Source organism: Copadichromis virginalis, linkage group LG17 (genome assembly GCF_057382275.1).
Source record: "Copadichromis virginalis isolate Kocher_CV1m ecotype Utaka linkage group LG17, C_Virginalis_male_GT1.1, whole genome shotgun sequence".
NCBI classification, from domain to species: Eukaryota; Metazoa; Chordata; class Actinopteri; order Cichliformes; family Cichlidae; genus Copadichromis; species Copadichromis virginalis.
The window spans coordinates 23,645,248-23,665,521 of record NC_140634.1 but is presented as its reverse complement, the minus strand read 5'-3'; the positions used below and the strand labels follow the sequence as shown (position 1 = coordinate 23,665,521).

Genomic DNA, 20,274 nt, shown 5'->3' with positions numbered 1-20,274 from the left:
ATTCAAGTCCCAGGTCATTGGTGTAAAAGTCTAAGTCAAGTCACAAGTCTTACAACATTTTTTCAAGTCAAGTCTAAAGTCATAAAATTAATGACTCGAGTCTGACTCGAGTCCAAGTCATGTGACTCGAGTCCACACCTCTGCTAAAAAGTAATGGACAGAGGGCACTACAGGCAAAAGTAAAGATATTTTTATTTTCAGGATGAACTGTACCTTTAAATAGATGATCGGGGTTTATTGGTTTAAATTGGACACAGTGCTTAGTTTTATTTAAAGTAAAGCTCACTTTTCCACCCTCTATAAGCTCCTTCTGTGCCACCGTTTTACATCCAAGTCCAGTTCTGTAGCTTTTGATCATCCTCAGATGTACCTGGAGACTCCAGATCTCTTGATTAGACAGGCCTACAAACACACACACACACACACACACTCAGGCTTCTGACTCACTCGTCTGTAAGAGATCAAACCGACAGCTAAGCTGCAGGGTGAGGAATGAGCAAACTGTGCAGCAAAAGTAACACCAATAGGAGATTTCATTTCAAAGCTTAAGTAGTGCAATACTTTAGGAGAAACGTTTTTTCAAAACTGTGAAATTTGTTCAAAATAGCTGATTTTATAATGTGGAAGTCCTTGATATTATCTACACAACAATCAGGTGTTTTGCATTCAATAAGATGCCACAAATTATTTGTGCCACTCCAAAAATTTCTGTCCACTATAAAGGAGAACATCACAGCCTGATACCTGCAGGTCTGACAGCAGCAGGTGTATCACTCCTGTTTTCTACCTGGAGACAGCAGTCGCCTCATTGTTCTGACACACAACACAAATCTATCCACAACACTACACACTAACTACACAAGACAACACATTAACTACACTCCAAACACGCTAAACGTCACAAATCTCTCACATCTCACTCTCTCTCTCTTTTTCTCCTCTCTCTCTCTCTCTCGCCGTCACTCCAAAAACTTCCCCCTCTTCCTAAACAACCAAATGTCATGTCGCCATATCATTTTTTGATTGGTTGACGTGGTGCATTTTTCCACCAACACGAAAGGGCAGTTTTTTGTTTTGTTTTTTTATTTTTTGGTCATAAGCAGAGAGTGCTTGCTAGCGCTGTCCTTAGACAGTAAACGTGAGGAAACTATTGAGGAAAAACAACGTGTATATATTGTTTATCATGACTCTGGTTTTTGCGTGTCCTATCAACACAATTTGAAAACTGATATAGATATCACCTTGTTGCTTTGTAATCTTAAAGTGGTCGTGTGCCCCTTAGCTCCAGGTGTTGTGCCAAAAAGTGATCGTCGGGCAGAAAGTGATTGCCGTCCGCGGGAGCGCGCGCAGCTGCTTAAAGTTGTAGCGCCCAGATTACTTACAGCTACTTCCCTGCAACTGATATAAAACGCGGTAAGCTGAAGACAGCTTCAACCATCTATTTATTGAAGAATAGTAACGCGACCGCACCGCATTTTCTTGTTAGTAACAGTAACGGCGTTGTAACGATTAAAATAGTAATTAGTTAGATTACTCGTTACTGAAAAAAGTAACGCCGTTAGTAACACCGTTACTTGTAACGCCGTTATGCCCATCACTGCTACTGACAGATACAAATATTTAACATTTCACACACTGTGGACAAAGTAATGGTGAGTATATTTATAATAACTGAATGAACTCTGCTGATAAGGACCATTTCACATGTCTGAACGCTCAGGACAAACTTTTACGTACTAAACAGCCACTTTGTTAAGAACACCTGTTCAACTGCTCATTAATACAAATATCTATCACTTAATGACATGGTGGCAAATCAGTGAATTTAAGCATGCAGACATGACCAAGACAACCTGTTGAAGTTCAAACAGGGCATCAGAATGTGGACAAATATGATTTCGAACATTTCGTGGTTGTGGTTAAATGCTGGGATTACACGCCACAGCCTTTCTGAGTATCATTACTGGCCATGTCCATCCCTTTATGTCCACGGTGGCATCCTCTGACAGCTGCTTCCAGCAGCATCACACACCATCTCACAAAGCTCAAATCATCTCAAACTGAATTTTGGAACATAACAGTGAGCTCACTGTACTCAAATGAACTCCATAATCACTAGATCACATTCTAATAGAGCTCCATTGAACGGGAGATTCACCTCACGCATGTTTCTTGCACCTTGTTCAACTTCTAACCCTAACCTAAATCTGTGTGTGTGTGATTTTTGGCTTTTGAAAATTGTTCTTCCAAAAAAAACATCCTTCTGTCTAACTCGCATTAAAATATTTACAAATCTTATTTCCCATTGTCCAAACTACACTGGGTGTGGTTTATGCTTATGGGTTACCCCTGATTTTTAGGACTAGACTTAGACCTGGTGCTAATCCCATGATGGTTTAGACCTCACAGAGTCTTCTACATTTGTCATGTCTCTCAGGCTGCAACAGCTTTGGTGAGCACATGTTGAGTGTGTACAGTGGAAAGCATCGCGGTTGCACAGTGGTTACACAATAACTCGCTCTATGCTGAGCTCAGGTGTTGATGTTTCCAGCCCAACACAAACACTCATCCTCTCCTGTTTACTCTTCTTACATTGTCATATGCCTGCTCAGAGGTTTGTATTGTGTTGCATAAAACGGCCCCACTAAACTGCGCCTCCTCCCTGACTCCACCTCCAGCTGTCTCTTTCCTTCCCCTCCGCCGCTCTTGTGTTCGAGAGGTGGATTTTGCCCTTTTCAAGCTCAATTCTCCCCTGACTCCACAGCCAAACATGGCTGGAGTAATGCTGCTGCTGCTGCTGCTGCTGCTGCTGCTGAAAGTGAAATGACCTCAGGCAAAAGAGCAGCAAAACAAATTCACTCTTACATAACGGGCTCTGTGGTGCTGCTGAATTACTCACTGCACAGGACAGGCCAGCAAGTTCAAATTAACTGGAAGGAGACGATGCTACAGCAAAAAATAAATAAATAAAAGCGAGCTTGTGAACATTTTTTTATTGATTTTAAGTATGAGGATTGTGTAGCATCATATTTTTTCATTATCATAATTAACCGTCAAATGGCCAAGTTATGACCTCAAGATTAAATAGCTTGCGCAACAACCTTGAAGTAACTGTTTTCTGTATGTATCAGTCTCTCACATTGTTATGTGGGAGTTTTGGTCCACAGTTCTTTACAGTTTTTTGCATTCATGGGCTCATTGCAACACTTCAATTCTTTCATTTTTCAGCCTTTTTGCATATTGGCTGCTGTGTTTGACATCATTGTCCTGTTGCATGACCTACTTTCAGCCAAGCTTTAGCTGTCTCTAAACATCCTACTCCAGTATACTTTGGTATACAGAGCAGTTTATGGTGCCCACGTGCTGTGGCTGCAGAACAAGCCCAAATCATCACCCCTCTACCCCCGTGCTACACTCTTTGTATGTTGTGTTTCTGCTGAAATGGAGATGTACATTATGGCCAAATGTCTGATCATCTGTTCAAAGTCTTTTGGTTTGTTCAGATGCATTTTTGCAGACATAACCCATGCTACCATGTTTTTTTCCTTGAAACCTTTCCAAACAATTCATACTACTGTGAATGTGAACTCATGAATTTGAACATTTAACATGCTGAGGCCTGTAAAGTCTGAAATGTAGCTCTTGGGTTTTTTTGCAGTTTCTCTGGCCATTGCAATGTTTGACCTTCAAGTGGATTTGTGGGTCAGACCATGAAACTGTGCACTTGTTGGCTAAAGACTTGTGATTGACAAGTCTATAGCCAGCGAGCATGTTTCCTACCAGAATTTTAGATTTCCAAAGATTTAAAATCGAATGACTGAACCCATAAACTCTTCAAGAAAGTGTTTACAGAGGCCAAATCATAACGTTGTTTTCCCACAGAAGTGTAAAGGACCAAAAGTCTGGGATGAAATAATGACACAAACCCGACCCATTTTATAATCCTGCACTCCTAAAGTTCCGATGTAATAAATTTCCTGTTTGTTAAAGTCTCAGCTGTTCTGTTTTTTGCTATATGCACACGCAAACTCACCACTCAGCCTGAAATTTCATGAGGCTAAAACTTCCTCCTCATAGTCAAAAGCTTATTAGAGGTCTACACGGGTTATATCTTTAACCAACGTTGTCCTATTTTTGGAGCTCAGTTTCAGACACAGGGTGAAAGGACATCATGGAGCAAAGTACAGTATAAATATCTGTGTGTTTTAAGACAGAGTTATTCAAACAGACCCCCCAAAAAGAAAAGGATGGATCTGTAAAGGGGCATCTGCCTCCTAAATCTTCCCTTTAAACTTTGTAAACGCAGTTGTGCAGCTGTTTATTTTCACCCTATAGACCACAGCTCACTGTGTTTTATCATGTAGGATTTATGCATCATCTGTCTGGTAATACTCACAAATCACCAGGAAATGCAACGGTTTCTGTCAGATAATGCAGCACAGACTCAGTGCTGATTGTGTTGTGTCCTTAAAATTATGTAGTTTGTTGGTATACTTTCATGATATTTCTGTATCTTAAGTGTTTCTGCAAAAAATACTTTTTAAATTACACCTGTGCATCCAGGATGCTTAGATTTAGCTTGAAACAGAAGCATGGACGATGAAAACCACCCTGCTTATGATGACGGCATTGTAATTTGCTGTTAAGTGTTAGAAAGCTAACAGTTCATCTTAATTGACATTTACATCTACATTAGCTTCCATCACACATCCCGTAAATATGCTGTAATGTGAGATGACCTATTTGGCTGCAGCTTCAAATTCATCCCACAGATATGAGATTGGTATCCACCCACTCGTCTAATGATAAGACACAAAACAACGAGCAGAAATATCCTGAAATTTCATCTCATGAGTAGCTTAAGCATTGCATAATATAGCAGAACCAAGAAAAGCAGGAGGATACGACCAGTGTCGCTCTGTCCAAAATTTTAAAAAAGGACCCCTGAAGGTCAAAAACAAATGTCTAAGAGTCAAAATAGCTTTACAACTCTCAGTGTAGGGAACAGAAGAGGCCACAAGACAATACAGTAGCAAAACGTACTGCATATTTATTGTTATATTTATACGTGAAATGTGAAGATGTTGGAATAAGTTATGAAATAAATAATAGATTGTTAACTGGTTACTATATATACAGTAAGTACATGAAAACTTGACAGTGTATAGTGTATAGACAAGTACAATGTTTCTATAACGATGTACAACAAAATCAAAACAGTGTATGCGGCGCAAAAAGCTAAATAAATAAAAGACAGCTAAGCTGTGGAATCTTGTTTCAATTTTTTCTGGGTAGAACTAATCAAACTTTCAAGTTATTGTTTCAGACATTTGAGTTTGCAGAACTTTTAAGAACTTGGAACTTGAAATTTTGACTCATGGATGGCAAAAAGGTGTTTTTTAGTGACAGAAACAAACATCCTTTTCTTGATGTAGCGCTGTGGGGTTTATGTTAAGAAATAGCTCCCATATGAAATCTCAAACAAAATAACTGTTTTTCAGATTTCAGTAATTTCAATGATTTCTATCAATCTTCTGACCTAAAAATGTTAATAAAAGCATTTCCACACTGTCATAATATTAATTTAAACAACAGGAACATGGTTAGGGCTACAGGTAATGGCTGTTTTCATATTTCTCTGGGAATTGACTTGTTAGTTTACAAAATGTCTGCAAAAGCTGACACCTTCAAATTATACAAAATAAAAAAATAATTGTGAAAATGAGTAGAAACAGGATTTTTTCATAAATGTTCTTGTATTATCAAAACTATTCTCACTTCATGTTTAAGTCTAAATTTCTAAATGAACGGCACTGTGGCCTTTAGAAATTTTTTTTATTTTTTTATTAGAATTTTCCAGAGAAGGAACAACATATATGTTAATTTATTGTTACAATTATCCTTAAATTAGGTTAAAAATACCAGGATAAAAAGTCTGGAAAATAGAAAAGGCAGACAGCTTTGCAGACAAACAAGCAGATTTGACAGCTGAACCCACATGACCTCATCTTTTTGTCCTCAGAAACACATCATGCCTTCCTTTTAATTTATTTATAGTGCGTTCATTCGGAGCCTGAGTGAGTACACGGCCGACTGCGGGGAGGATGTACAGGCACGGTGGAGGACTGCTGGCAATTTCAGCTCCCTCCTCAGTTTTCCTGGAGCTACTCTCACATCAGAAATCACTTAGATGTCATGCTAATTGCAGCGTGGCCCCCCCTGGCCATGTCTGTGCTACAGATTGCATTTCGGATAAGTGTTGAGATGAGCTTGGTTCTGTCTTTAAGGAGAAGATAATTGGTATTGTGATAAGAGTGTTTTCAGGCCCCTGCAGATGTGGAATCGCAGGCTGCAAATGGATAACTTGCTCATTAAATTCTAATAGTGTTTTATTGAGTTTTTGTTTTTCTGATTTTATCTTTTATAATGTTCAGATGCATGCTTGTAATGGACTCTTTTCAGCTGCCAAAGAGGCTCTGGAACAATGAGCCTAGAAGCTCAGTGAAGCGCAGCGAGGCTTTGACCTGAATGCTAATGTCAGCATGTTCACAATGACAAAGTTAATATGTCAATGTTTGCTGTGTTCATCATCCTAGTTTACATCACAAATACTTGGTGATGTGGAGGGAAAAAAATCATGCTCTTTAGTTAATATTTAATCTATATGATGAAGACAGCATTTATGAGGAACTCAGGATCTGGCTTTTTATAAGCAGATGAATTACTGTGGCCAAAGTGGGCACATGAATGTGAAAAACAGCTCACACAGCGACGGACCCCAATTTTGCCATTTTTGTTACAAAAACAAAACAGTAACATTTCGAGTGGGTCATCTAATAATCAGAAGGTTGGTGGTTCGAACCATCAGTCCACTATCTTTGATGTGCAGAGTGTGCGTGAATGTTAGGCCAAGTGTTACGCAGAGAAACAAGCACCTGTGTGAATGAGCCGAACCAGAAACCCAGTTAAATCTACACGTGTACGGAAAAGCTTGTCACTGCTATAGTTTCAAAGGAATCATAGCTGATGTTGGATTAAAAATATTGAACTATTGCAGCATGACATTTGTGTTTACATCACTGTGACGGGGCGCGGTTTGCGGTGCTGCTGCAGGTGCGATTGACCCACCTGAGCGGCATCTGCAATCACGCCTCGCTGGCTTAAAAGTTTAGTGAGCAGCGGGAGAGCTGCAGCTCTGTGTGTGTGTGTGTGTGTGTGTGTGTGTGTGTGTGTGTGTGTGTGTGTGTGTGTGTGTGTGTGTGTGTGTGTGTGTGTGTGTGTGTGTGTGTGTGTGTGTGTACGGCAACCGGTAAAATAAAGATGATCAAAATGCCACTGAGTCTGCCGTGTATGTTTACAATCACTATCAGAGAAATATACACTTCTCTTTGTTATATTTGTTACTGCTATGAAGAAGTCATCTTTGATCTGACTATTAAACTTGAGTTCCTCTATGACCGCTCTCTTCACTTCTTTTTGGACTATGTTGACCACCTGGCAACCTCTAGTTGCTAGGGAAAATCTGAATTTCCTGACCATTAAGTGAGTGGTTGCTGGCTGGCTGATACACGGTGCCACACTGAAAACCACCTTGTGATTACTTTGGTCACTAAAAGATTTCCGCAATCATCTGTTGTTTGCATGGGAGACGGCTGCGTTTCTGGTTTGCATCAAACCTTTTCAGGTTTTACTACCTCATGGTGGCTACTAGTTAGCAAGTGTTTGCATGCTCATCTTCACGTCTTCTATGCAGACTACAGGGAACTTTTTAGGAACCAAAGCAATCACAAGGAGGTTTTTGGTGCAGCATGCTCTTTGTGACCAATTTCACCCAGCAAACACTCATTGATTGGTTAGAGAAAACTATTTAATTACTATATCATTTTTTATGCTTTTTCTTAGCAATTGGAAGTTGTTGTGAAGTTGCCAACCAGTCTCTGAACTTGTGTGGCTGAGGCCTAGGCAGCAGTCGTGCAGGATATATGATAAGGACAGGAAGAAGACCTTTTTATACATCTGTAGATAAAAGAGGAGTTTCATTACAGAAGTCTACATAGAAGTGCTTTAAGCTTGCTTTCTATTTTAAATATAGCTGTAGTTGCAAAAATATCTTATGTTCATATAGACATCTGCTGGTGAACACTTGATTAGTTTATGGGCTCAGTCACTCATTTTTTGGATCATAATGAATAATATATTTAGTCCACTTTGTAAATTTTGGTTATTCTAAATTTAAGAAATGAGAATTATCCATTCATTGTCACATCTGCCACTCATTACCACATCTGGAAAAAAAAACTTTATCTTGAGGCTTTAAAATGGGACCTTATAGACCACCACAGTATCTACAAACAGAGGTGATGATGCACACAGATTAGTCATCTGAGATCATACTATTAGTCATATGGTACTGACACAGAATAAAATAAGTTGGAAACATGTCCAGCTGTCTTTAAGAGAGTTTTAGACCATCTGGGTGATTATATTTTGTAAAATCTAAAACATCTTGGATGGCTTTTTTCGCTTTTGAAGGCCTGGTTGGAGGGTTAAAGGTGGAATTGGTTCTAGGTTAGAGTTTGGGACTTAAATGTGTGGTTAAGAAGATTGGGAATGCATTGATGTAAATAAATATCCTCAAAAAGCCAAATTAACAAGACTCTGTCTGTATGTGTGCAGCACGCTCTACAAACAGAGTGGAGCAGGCAGCAGCCAGTGTAACAAAGAGCAATGTTTAGCCAAAATATGAGCACCGTTTATGCAAATTAACTCAAACTTAACTATGCACTTACTCTAGTCCTTAGCTAAATATCCGCCAGGTTTGAAGCGAATCGGATCAACAGTTTTTGAGCTAGCTGAAGAAAAGCTAAATGTTAGTTAATAAATAAAATCACAGCATGCGTCCTTCCAGTATTTGTTATTGTAATTCATTGAAATGATGTGTATTTCTCAGACACTGGGTGAAGAAAGAAAGAAGGTCAGTGGAAACACATCTACATCACTGGATTGTAATGAAGCAGCTCAGTGGAGACAGAGGAGAAGGGGGGAGGAATGTTTTTCTAGCAGCAAATGTTGGTATTAAAATCTGGCAGACGTAAATGCATCGCAGCGTGATATCCACAGATCACAGAGCGCTGCCAGAGCTGCTTTCCTGTGCCAGCGTGACTGTGCTCAGGTTCTCAGAGAGCTCTGGGGAACCTGCGAAGCTGCCACCATCAAACCAGAACTGTGTCAGAGGAGAGCTTGAGTAATAAATTGCTGAGATTATTACAGGGAGTTCCTCCAGAGTGTACATAACAACTTCAGTTTAGTGAGGTTTCTGGGGGAAGAGGAAGTGAGCAGGTCAGACTTGCCCCACTTTACTTGCAAGGCTGTCTTTCATCCTGTATGTCAACCCTTAAAGTGTGTGTCTGTTTCCAAGTGTGCACTAACTTCAGTCTCTATTTGAGAGGCCTGCTCGGTGAACTGTAAACTCCTTTGACAAGACGTTCCCCTCTCTGTATGCAGAGTGCACGACTGTGAATGTTTTATGAATCTTTATTTTAGAGGTTACACTTAATGGCCATGCAGTAACAAGAGGATTTGCAGCTTTTCTTCATTTTATATTGTTATAAAGTGGTTTTGAGAGAGTCTCTCACCCCCAACCATGATGGAGCGTTCCACCGTTTCCCATCAGGGAACCAGACCAGGGGGGTAGTTTAAGCCAATTTTTTGCTTGCTGTCCAATTTTTTTGTGCAAAGCAAGGAATAGCCTGGCAACCTTCAAACGATTTCTTTATTTCACCAGCTCTATCTACAACATCCTTAAACTTCCACTGACTCTTTCAGCTCTTAGGTGTCTCAGCACACCCTTCTACACCATATAGTGTTGTTGGTACAGCCATCGTAGGCCTGTAGGTTTGTTTCCAGCCAATGAAATGCCATCAAATTACACAACAATCATTGACCATAATCGACAAGGAAAACTGTATTCAAGTCGAACACAGAACACAAATAACATAATCACATTACATCACAAAATCCCAACTGTTGCAGCTCAGTCAAAGTGTGGGTTAGGTCATCAGCAGGTTATGGCAAATTAATCTGCTCACTGCAGACCTTTGACAGCTGCCAAGCACCTGCATGCACATCACCACCTCTCCAGTTGAGTTTAGACACTCATGCAGCTCACTCACCAAGTCTTTAGATGTGCCCAGTCTCTTCAGACCATCCAGGGGCAGGAGGTCAGCAGAGTCCTTGTGTGTGAACTGCGTGGCCTGCTTCAGACGCCTCTGCTGGTGCAGGATGGCTTTATCCCGGATTGCTATCTCTCCTTTTTTCGCCTCGCTCATTGTCTCAGGCTATTAAAACCAGTTCTTTCTGATGCTGTGCACGGGAGCACGGAGACTGTAACCTCACAGCGGCAGCAGAAGAGGAGAAACCCCTCCAAAGAACATAAAGCTCTTGTCCTCTTTAAGGTCCTCAGCAGCAAAATAAACCTCTAAACGTTGCTTCTGTTGCTCTCTCTGAAATGCTGCTGTATAGTCCTGAGCATGTATTTCTCCCAGGAGCTATTGTCCTGCTCCTCTCATGTGCATCTTTCCTCACAGCGTCAAGATCTGCTGAGTCTCTCACAGAGGCTGTGTGGAAGGTGTGACAGAGTCTGTGTAAGTGTTTCCTCCCCTCCCCTCAGAGCTGTCTGTCCTTGTATCGCTCTCTCTCTCTCACATATACATCTCTGCCTTCGGTAGTGCTTCTCTCTCTCTCTCCTCTCAGCCTTCCTCTTTCCCTCACCCCCAAACACTGAGCATATTTTCCCAGCTGACTCTTTGTACATCAGACCTCACTGCTCCCCTGCTAATCTGTAACCACATTCTTAACCATCACAGTAAGCATTTCTCTGCCTCGTCTAGTCTTTTAAACTGGCACAGCCACCCACACGCACAGTCTGTCACTCCTGTGTGTTGCTTCTGAGCCCGACACAGTTTGCAGCATCAGTCCCCCGCTGTGTAGGTGCAAGAGCTCGCTGTGGTCCGACCCCAAACAGGGGATCAATCTGCACCACCAATGGCAACAATTGATTTCCTTCCCGTCTGAATTAAAGAATCCATTTTCTCCTTTCCATCCATCCACACCACCAAAAGCTATAAATATGCCGTTCATCATGACCTCTACGCGATGACACATTTTTATACAGCAGTGGTGATTTGGCCTGGAGGTGTGGAGGGTTTCCTTGAAGTGTAGTATGGCTGCTCATTTATCAGTCACAGCGTTTAATGAGTGTATCCTTGCAGAGGGTGCGTGTTAACACACACATATATATATATATATATATATATATATATATATATATATATATATATGAAGACTGCTTTTTTAAAGTGTATAATTTTCATCTGGCAGAGGGAGTCCTTGTGAAGGTGAAGTGGAAAATACTGCCGAGGGATTTGATGTTTGTGTGCTGCCACCTGCTGGTTGAGTTTTTCTGCCCAACGTGCATCTTTTCTATCAGTAAAGAAAGGTTTTGAAACCCCTAAATCATAAAACACGTAAGCCCTTCCACGTTATCTCTGGGTCAATTACAATGGCAATGCAAGACAAGCACTGAGGCACAACCAGCCATTATTGAAAAGAATCTGTTTTTTTTTCCTTTGTACTGTACATGTCCTGTGTTACAGTTGGACAACTTAGCGAAGAACCAATATTAATTTTGTATCTTAAGGCACAGCAGATGAACAGTAACTGAAAGTCATGTCCTTAAGCAAAATGAAAAAATAGATCAAAGACCTGACAATGAAATTAGAGTTGCATCTGACCCTTCAAGTGATTATCTACTGTTCACTGAAGCATCATCAGAAATGGCCTCGGTGGAAGGGTGGCTGCCGAGAGAAATGTCTGAGGTATAATTGGTTCAAATCATCATCAGTATGTACAGATGAGGTTAGGAGAGAGGTAACAATGAGTTTTTAGAGCCATCTGTAAAACATTAAGGCTCTGTCATGGTTTGGAGATGCATTTCAGCTGGTGGTGTTGGGGATCTTGTCAAGATTGATGGAATTACACAGAAAAGTACCAACAGTGTTTGCACCACCAAATAAAACCATCGGGAAAGGTTTTGAGTGGCGCTGGCTTCATTTTTCAGCATGACAATGATCTAAAGCACGCTGTCAATACATTTAAAGCATACCTGGAAAGAGAAACACACATTGGAGCACTATCAGTTTTATACTAGCCTCCCCAGAGCGCGGACCTCAACGTTATAAAGCAGTGTGGGATTACCTAAAGGCAGCCGACATAGGAAGAGTTTTGAATGTCTTTCAAGAAGCCAGGAGATTTATACTGAAAGGCTATTGAAATAATTTAAAAGTTGCCAAGAAAATTCAGGCTGTGCTGAAGAATATACCAAATATTAACTTTCTAGTTTGTTAGAATTGTAGAAACACTGTTGAATTAATTGAAAAAGCCAAAATAGGTGACTTGTGATAGTAGACATACTAGTAAAGGTGAGCTAAAAATGATCTTTCTGTTGATTTGAGGTTTAATATTTCACAAATGGGTAAACAAATTAATATAAGATGGAAATAATATCACAGAAACCCTTAATTCATGGACCATGAATGAAGCCTCAAATTAGGAGCAAATGCACTTGCAGGCCAGGCATTTGTGCCAACTTTTCCTGGGAAGGAATGGAGCAGGGTGACCCTCAGAGGCAGGACTTTCTCCGGGGTCATGTTCCCGGAAAGTGGAAAAGATATTTTGGTAGGATGTCACATCATAGATTATCAGAGTTAAAAACAGTCAGTCCTTTCTGCTGGTTGAAAATAAGCTACTTTTGGCTGTTCCCTAGTCACAATGGGTCACCACAGCGGGTAGCTCAGCATGTCTGAATTTTATAGCCAGATGAAGGATTTATGTCTCTGGCTGAAATGGAACCAGTGTAATGAAACCAGTGAATGTGCAAACCACACTCTCCGTTATTTGTGTGTGTGTGTGTGTGTGTGTGTGTGTGTGTGTGTGTGTGTGTGTGTGTGTGTGTGTGTGTGTGTGTGTCTGTCTGATTAGTAGGATAGCATTTAGCAAAGAGAAGACACTGGAACAGACCCCTGAACTTCACCTTTATTGGTCATGACTTAAATGTCCAAACTGTCAAACAACCACTGCAGCAGTTTCAGACTCACTTCTCAAACCTGCACCCGTCCCTCCATTCATCGCAGAAATGAAAACAAAACCTGCTTCAGCAAAAATCAGAAAGTAAACACAGCGATATTGGTTGGTTGCTGGAAATGTAACAGAGTCCTGCATCTTGTGCTTTTTTTCCTGTTTTTATCCTTGCAGAAGGCACGTGTGCATCAGTTCATGAAATCGCGCTTTAAGCTTTTCTTAGTGTCTCTCTGAAGAGTAAGACTATGCAAGTGTTCATACAACACATGAAGCTCCCTCTGAAAGAACTTCTGCTCCTTGTACGACTGGCAGTGTAAAACCAAAGCCACGTTATGATTACCTGCCATGTGCAGCGCATTAATGCATGTTGTTTCTGAGATTTTTTTAAGGTTTGTAGTGTGTTGTGCTGTGTTATGTTAAACTTTGATGCCAATGGAGTGTAAACATCAGGAATAACGTGGCCGTTAGATTTGAAAGCATGCTGTTATGCAGCCCTCGTCAGTGCCTCTCATGTTTTGTATGGTCGTGGATGTAAAAGTAGAAAAGTGCGTTTTAAGTCTGCTTAAGACAAAACAGTGGCAGGCAGGAGATCTGCACAGAGCCTAACTCGGAGTATCATGTCTCATTTCAAAGGCGGAGGGGTTTTCAAATCGCCTGAAAACTCTGGGTGCTGAAATATTTTAGTTAAAATAAAATAAAATAAAATAAAGTAGACAGAAAGGAAATAAATAAAACGAATAAAAAATTTTTTTCGTAAATTAAAAAAAATCAACCAAAATAAAAATATAAAGAAACTGTCAGCAGTTTTAGTGTTTGCAGTCTGTGCTTACTGAGTCAGCTGCTTCCAAAAAATGTTTTTATTATAATGATTATTCTGAATTTTGTTAAGCCTGGGACCTGCTAAATATCCTCCATGTAGTAATAAATTAAAACATGAAAAACTGAAAAAAAAAAAAAAAAAAAAAAAAAACTTTAATTAAAAAAAGAATTAAAACTAATTAGTGCATTTTTTATTATTCTATTTTTTAATTAAGCTGTATTTAATATTTTCTTTCAGTTTATTTTCTCAGTGTTTTTGTTAAATGATTTTTGGAGAGAGTGTGGACAGAAATGTCACGCTGTAAATGTTAAAGAGTAACACAGCATGTGAAAAATATGCAGGATCCAGGCTGTGCGCAAAATTAATTTCCAGTTTTTCAAAAATTCATTTTAACGTCACAGTCTACAAATAATAAGGAAAACTCATCCCCACAGTGATGCTGCAGACTTTTTAGTCTCTCTGAAAGAAATTCATAGAAACAAAAATGAATATTTTGCATGTTAAACTAGAAGTTTTGAAATTTGGACTCCAGATTGGTTTTCACATGCTGCGTCACACAAAGAGGTTGTTAAAGCTCTGTACGTGATATAATTTACACTATTTGAATTGGAAATGTTTTTCTCATCAAACATCATTTCCAGGACCCTAAAAGACTCTTTTGACCATATGTATGCTGTTCCTCCACCTTTCAAATCTGCAATCCAACCATCATGTGCTCATCCAGATGGTCAGAGGAGACTTTTTGAGGGTTGTGGAAATGCCTTCAAAAGGCAAAACCAGCTGGTTCTGTGTTTTCTAAACTTCACCTGGTGATTATTTAATGGTGACTGCTGACTTTAACACATGAGAGGCACAAACTGGTGCTACCTCTGATGATGCTTTGGGCCACACTTGTGATTATAGCTTTTCCATTTGCATCCACAGCAGTATCTTTAGCGTAGTGCACGTTTTTCAAGTTTTTAAATCCGAGGCACGGCGGTCACGAGGCGTTCAAACTGCCAACCACACCCTGACGCCACAGATCCCCAATGAGTGCAACAATAATTGGTCTGTTAACAGTGCTCGAGCTTTCCCGCCGCTCTGCGTGTCACAGCACGTTAGGAAGGTAAAGTGAGCAGAGCAGCATGTTCTGTCCCAGAGCCGGGAAGCGCCTGAAGGCCTCCCAAGCGTCTGAGAAAATGTTATATTTGAGAAAAACGCGGTGTTCCAGGCTGGTGGGCAGGCTGACGTCCCGGCTCATAATGTAGATGCCGTCGTTGTGCAGCGTGCATGTCAGGTTCAGTCCCGACTTGGACGTGTTCTCCTTCAGCTGGAGCCACTCCCCTGTGGTGACGTTGTACGACTGCACCGTCAGCACGTCCTCCGTTTGGCTGGGACGTCGCCGCCGCAGCCCCGTGTCCAGCTCGTGGGTGTATCCACCCACCAGGTAGATGGTATCCTCCACGGAGAGCATCTGCTGCTTCCGGATGTGAGCCGGGCAGGATCGGAACGTCGTCCAGGTGTCAGAGATGGGGCAGTATCGGAGGATGTTTGTGTTCCTCTCTGTCCGGTGTAATGGGAAGAAGAAACAAAAAAAACTTTACGAGAGTAATTGTTACATATTTAATATTAGAAAGCCCAAAATAAAAAAAAAAAAACAAAAAAAAAATAAAAAAAACACAGAATGACTGAATAATTAACAAAGAGAAATGTAAGAATGTGCTCCAACATAAACAAACCGATAATAAAATAAAGAATAGTTTTTAAATCTTATAAAATCTCCTACAACCTGGGAGATGCATTGAAGTTGCTCATCTTATTTAAACAAAAACCCAAATATGGAAGCAATAACCGCTTTGATATCCTGTTCACCCAGCAGTGATAAATCCCTTATAATTAAGGTTATATAAGAGATAATCCGGGAAAAGGTGTCCTGATTATAAACGATATGTTGCTGACTGGTAAAGGGATAAATACACATTAAAATGAAGAGTTTATAGGATTATAAGAAGCAGGAGCAGCTCAGCAGACCCAAATATGGTAAAATGGTAAATGGCCTGTATTTGTATAGCGCTTTTCTAGTCCCTAAGGACCCCAAAGCGCTTTACACAACCTGTCATCCACCCATTCACACACACATTCACACACTGGTGATGGCAAGCTACAATGTAGCCACAGCCACCCTGGGGCGCACTGACAGAGGCGAGGCTGCCGGACACTGGCGCCACCGGGCCCTCTGACCACCACCAGTAGGCAACGGGTGAAGTGTCTTGCCCAAGGACACAACGACCGAGACTGTCCAAGCCGGGGCTCGAACCGGCAACCTTCCGATTACAAGGCGAACTCCCAACTCTTGAGCCACGATCGCCCCCATATGAAGGATCCAAACTACCAAAATCTTAAATTACTCAATATAGAAATAATGAGTCATTCAGAGATCAGTCTGGGTGTGTAGTAACTACCTTAAGGTGCATGAGCGGTCCATGCTTTTACTGTAAAAGTTTAATAACTTTTTGTGTGATTTCTCATTTCAATTATATTTTTGTCTTTTTGCTTATTGTATTTATTATTTTTTACTTTACTTAAAATTCTCGTTGGGCGCTAAAATGTGACATGGACATAATGGTTCTAACGAATGCCTTTAGAGGGTTTTTTTAAAGGGGGTAAAAAGTGATCTAATTTTGTTTGAGAAAAGTAAACTGCAGCTCAAGAGGAACTGAATCTGAGAATATAAACAGCTGTAGGTAAGAAAGATCCAAAAACATCTGGTGGTGCAGCAAAGCCTGCGTCTCTAACAGCCAGCAGGGGGCAGATGGTTACGTTGTACAGAAGTGCATGAGAAAAGGTCCTCGGCTCCCTCTTAGTATGAACTCAGTAAACACTTTGCTGATGAGTTTATGGCTGCAAAGCACACGATGTTTGTTTTGTAAACTGTGGTCCCATTAGAGTCAAAGAGGAGGGTGAAGCTGGATGTTTCAGACTTTGTTATTAACAAATCACCAGAAGAAGCTGCAGTGTGGAAACGCGATCAGATTTGGATAATCACAAATCCTTTATGGTGAGGAACGGAAAACAAAGAAAGGGATGGATGCACTTCTGCATTAACGGTATGTAAAACATCTACTTCAAACTGTCAACAGTGACAAAACAACACAAGGACAACGTGACAAACACCACAGCCAACTGAGAGGAAGTGCAACAATGCAACAACAAGAAAATCTGAATTCACACAAAGTCATTTTCAGTTTAACTCACTTTTACTTAGTGACCTCACAGTATAAGGAAAAGACACTGTCCTGGGTATCTGTGTTCTGTTTGTTCCTCTTCTCTCGCTTCTCTTATTTTAAGCCTAATTTTTTCCCCTTGTGACGATTAAACTTAACAAAACAAACATCTTGATGTTTTCAGTAAAACGTATCAGGAAACTGTTTACTGTCTTTACACTATAAACTGCCTTGATATGAGAGTTACAGTTACCTGACACTAAAAGTAAAAAAACAGATGTTCCCTTATGAGCAGCACATGGCGACAGCAGGGAGGAAGAACTCCGTTTAACAGGAAGTCTTCTCCAACAGAATCACCGTGACATACAAACATCTGTTGAGACTAACCAGAGGCTAAAAATACCATACAGCCATCAGGGAGGTTTTTACTCTGTGGAATTAAGTTCTGTTTTTTCCCTTCATTTCTCAGAGGCTTTTTGGAGGAGTTATAACTACAGTGCCATGAAAAAGTAGTAGTCAGGATTGGGTGTGGCTAAAAAAATGTGGTTAATCACAATTAATCTATGAGTTAACAAGAGGAGTATTTACTTTTTCACACAGGGCAGGTAGATTTGGATAATTTTTTTCTCTTAATAAATGAAATTATCTTTTAAAGACCGCATTTTTTATTTTATTCAGGTCATCTCGCACTGTGGTTTCTGCTGTGAAATGATTCACGTCACCTTCAACCTCTAAATGTGGGCTTTTTTTGCTCCTTAAAAAAAAAAAGGAGAAAGAATCACTAGATGAAAATTCACAGTTACTCTCCAAACTGTTGTCGGACTGTGTTGGCGTGTTAGTGTATATGCTGCTGTAGCTCCTGTACACACACCTCTCGCAGTGTATCCACCCATGACGTAGATCATACCCTGGCACTCACAGGCAGAGAACTCAGCCAGCGGGTCGGGCATCGAGGAGACGCAGGTCCACCAGTCCTGCTCAGGGCTGTAACACTCCACTGTGCCCAGACACTGGCCTCCCACAGCGTACAGCTTCCCCTGTACAGCCAGCAGCTTGAAGTTGGACCTGCATGAGAAGAATCACTGACTGAAACGCGATGCAAGGCAACCAATGGGGACCAAGTGGGGACTCGTGTTACCTCTTCTGGTTGAGTGGCGCTACCTGGTTCCACTCGTTCCTGCAGGGGTTGTAGCAGTGCACAGCAGAGATCTCCTGACTCGTCATCCTGTACCCGCCAACTATGAACAAGTAGTTATCGAGGATGGCCGACCCATACCCCCTGACGTTGATCATATCTGGAGGGAGGTTGTTGGCGAGAGGCTTCCAGCGCTGCTCCACCTCTCCATACCTCAGCATGGACCAGGGCTCATCCTGATCTGGAACGTCCAGGGACAGGCTGGTGAAGTCTCCGATGGCCACCAGGGTGGCAGTGCCATTCATGCGCATCTCCTTGACTTGGTCCCTGACAGCAGAGGCCAGGCTGCTGAACTCGGGCCGCCTCAGCATGGGGTGGTAGTAGCAGGTCATGTATTTGAGGCAAGCGGTACGCAGGTCGTGAGTCCCATACACCTCGGAGAGGCTGTACAGCTCCACGCAGTTCTCCAGCCGGATCTCCGAAGTGAGGAGCTTAAGGATGGAGGTGACCTGGAGAAAGGAGGCGGTCTCGATCAGATCCTCCAGAGTCTCGTTGACTACCTGGACTTTGGAGGTGTTGATGAACTCCAGGACCAGCTCCAAGCCCAGGACGCTGAGTCCTTGCAGCTGCACCGAGTCCTCCGTGGACTCCCTCATCCCCGAGCTGTACAGAGCTCGGAAGTAGTCGCTCTTCTCAATCAGCTTCTTTTTATTCACCTCGTAGGTTTTGTCATCCATGATGATGGCGATGATCTGCTCGGATGACATGGTGAAGATGGTGGTTTTGGTCTCTCAAGCTGAGTTTTGTCTTTGCTTTCCCTTTCTCAGTCTCCCGAGCCCGTCGCCGTTTACATTTCACCGGCCAGGGAGCTCCGTGCCCGGTCTATATATGGTAATGCTCAGCCCGTAGATCGCCATGGAGCTGGGAAGCTAATCAGCTAGCTGTAGAGGCGCTGCAACCGCTCCCGGATAAACCGGCCAAAAGAAGCTTTTCCCCGTGATGGCATTCCTCCACAACTCGGCCCCACTTTCTGAAAATGTTGGTTGAATATCACGGTTTGTTTCTCAGCCTGCCAGGAACGTTTTCATAACATTTTCCTTGTGAGGGACAATGTCGAGCTGTCAAATTTAACTGTTTTGATTCTGCACCCTACATCATGTGCGTCTTCTTCTTCCATTGGAATTATTGGCAGATTAGGCGTATCGAAGACACCTTACTGCCCCCAGCAGGTCGTTATTAGAATTACATAACATGGTTTGAATAAATGATAAGAGTATGTTAAATATTTGATCCCCCTTTTGATTAGTCTATTTATTTTTGTGATTGTTTATTTATTTATTTATTTATTTCTATTTACTTATTTTATTTGGTTTGGCTAATTTTGATTAGTTAGTTGTTATTATTTATTTAGATTTTTTAATTAAATAAAATTTAATTTGGGGTTTTGTCAGAGATGCTTTTGGCTGTGGTCACCTCAGCTTGACCATAATTTCTTCATATTTTGGTTCCAAGGAACCAGACTTTCTTGTCATTTTTAAAGTGGGCTTGAGCAGCAGTTCTCCAGGATTTCTGAATATCTTTCAAAGTTTTTCTTTGGACATTGGCTGCTTTTTTAAATCATTTTCAGTCCAGTTCACGTACATATTTACAGAAGAATGATTTACACTAGGGCTGCCACTAGGGTTGCCAACCGTCCCTTAAAAAACGGAATCGTCCCGTATTTAGAAACAAAAGTACACGTCCCGTATTGAGCTAATAAGGGACGCACTTTGTCCCGTAATACAGTGAGAATCAAAAGTAGTCTATAAATGTTTATGGAATTAACGCTTTGTTTGAAAACATAATTCCCAGCCCCTCTCCTGCTTTGTGACCAATGAGCTGACAGCACACTTATGACAATTCGAGTATGACAATTCAGATTACCGCTCATCTCATTGGTCGAGGAAAGGTCGCTTACGGAGAAAATACCGGAAGACAAC

General features: G+C 41.2%; 2 protein-coding genes across 2 annotated transcripts in view; both read right to left on the bottom strand.

Annotated features, from left to right (window-relative positions):
* nrip2 (nuclear receptor interacting protein 2) overlaps window positions 1-10,618 on the bottom strand; it is a 51,326-nt gene extending 40,708 nt beyond the window's left edge. The window contains exon 1 of the mRNA XM_085436556.1: window positions 10,173-10,618. Within this exon, the coding sequence (XP_085292682.1) occupies window positions 10,173-10,328 (156 nt within the window). The 5' untranslated portion in view covers window positions 10,329-10,618. The remainder of the gene's footprint in view (window positions 1-10,172) is intronic.
* Window positions 10,619-13,074: 2,456 nt separating this feature from the next.
* On the bottom strand, window positions 13,075-19,460 carry klhl42 (kelch-like family, member 42). Its single transcript, XM_085437013.1, has 3 exons — window positions 18,299-19,460; window positions 18,032-18,225; window positions 13,075-15,499 (listed from the first exon to the last, which is right to left on the bottom strand). Exons 1-3 carry the CDS (start codon window positions 19,060-19,062, stop codon window positions 15,045-15,047), a joined length of 1,413 nt encoding a protein of 470 aa, XP_085293139.1. The 5' UTR covers window positions 19,063-19,460; the 3' UTR covers window positions 13,075-15,044.
* Between the last annotated feature and the right edge of the window lie 814 nt (window positions 19,461-20,274).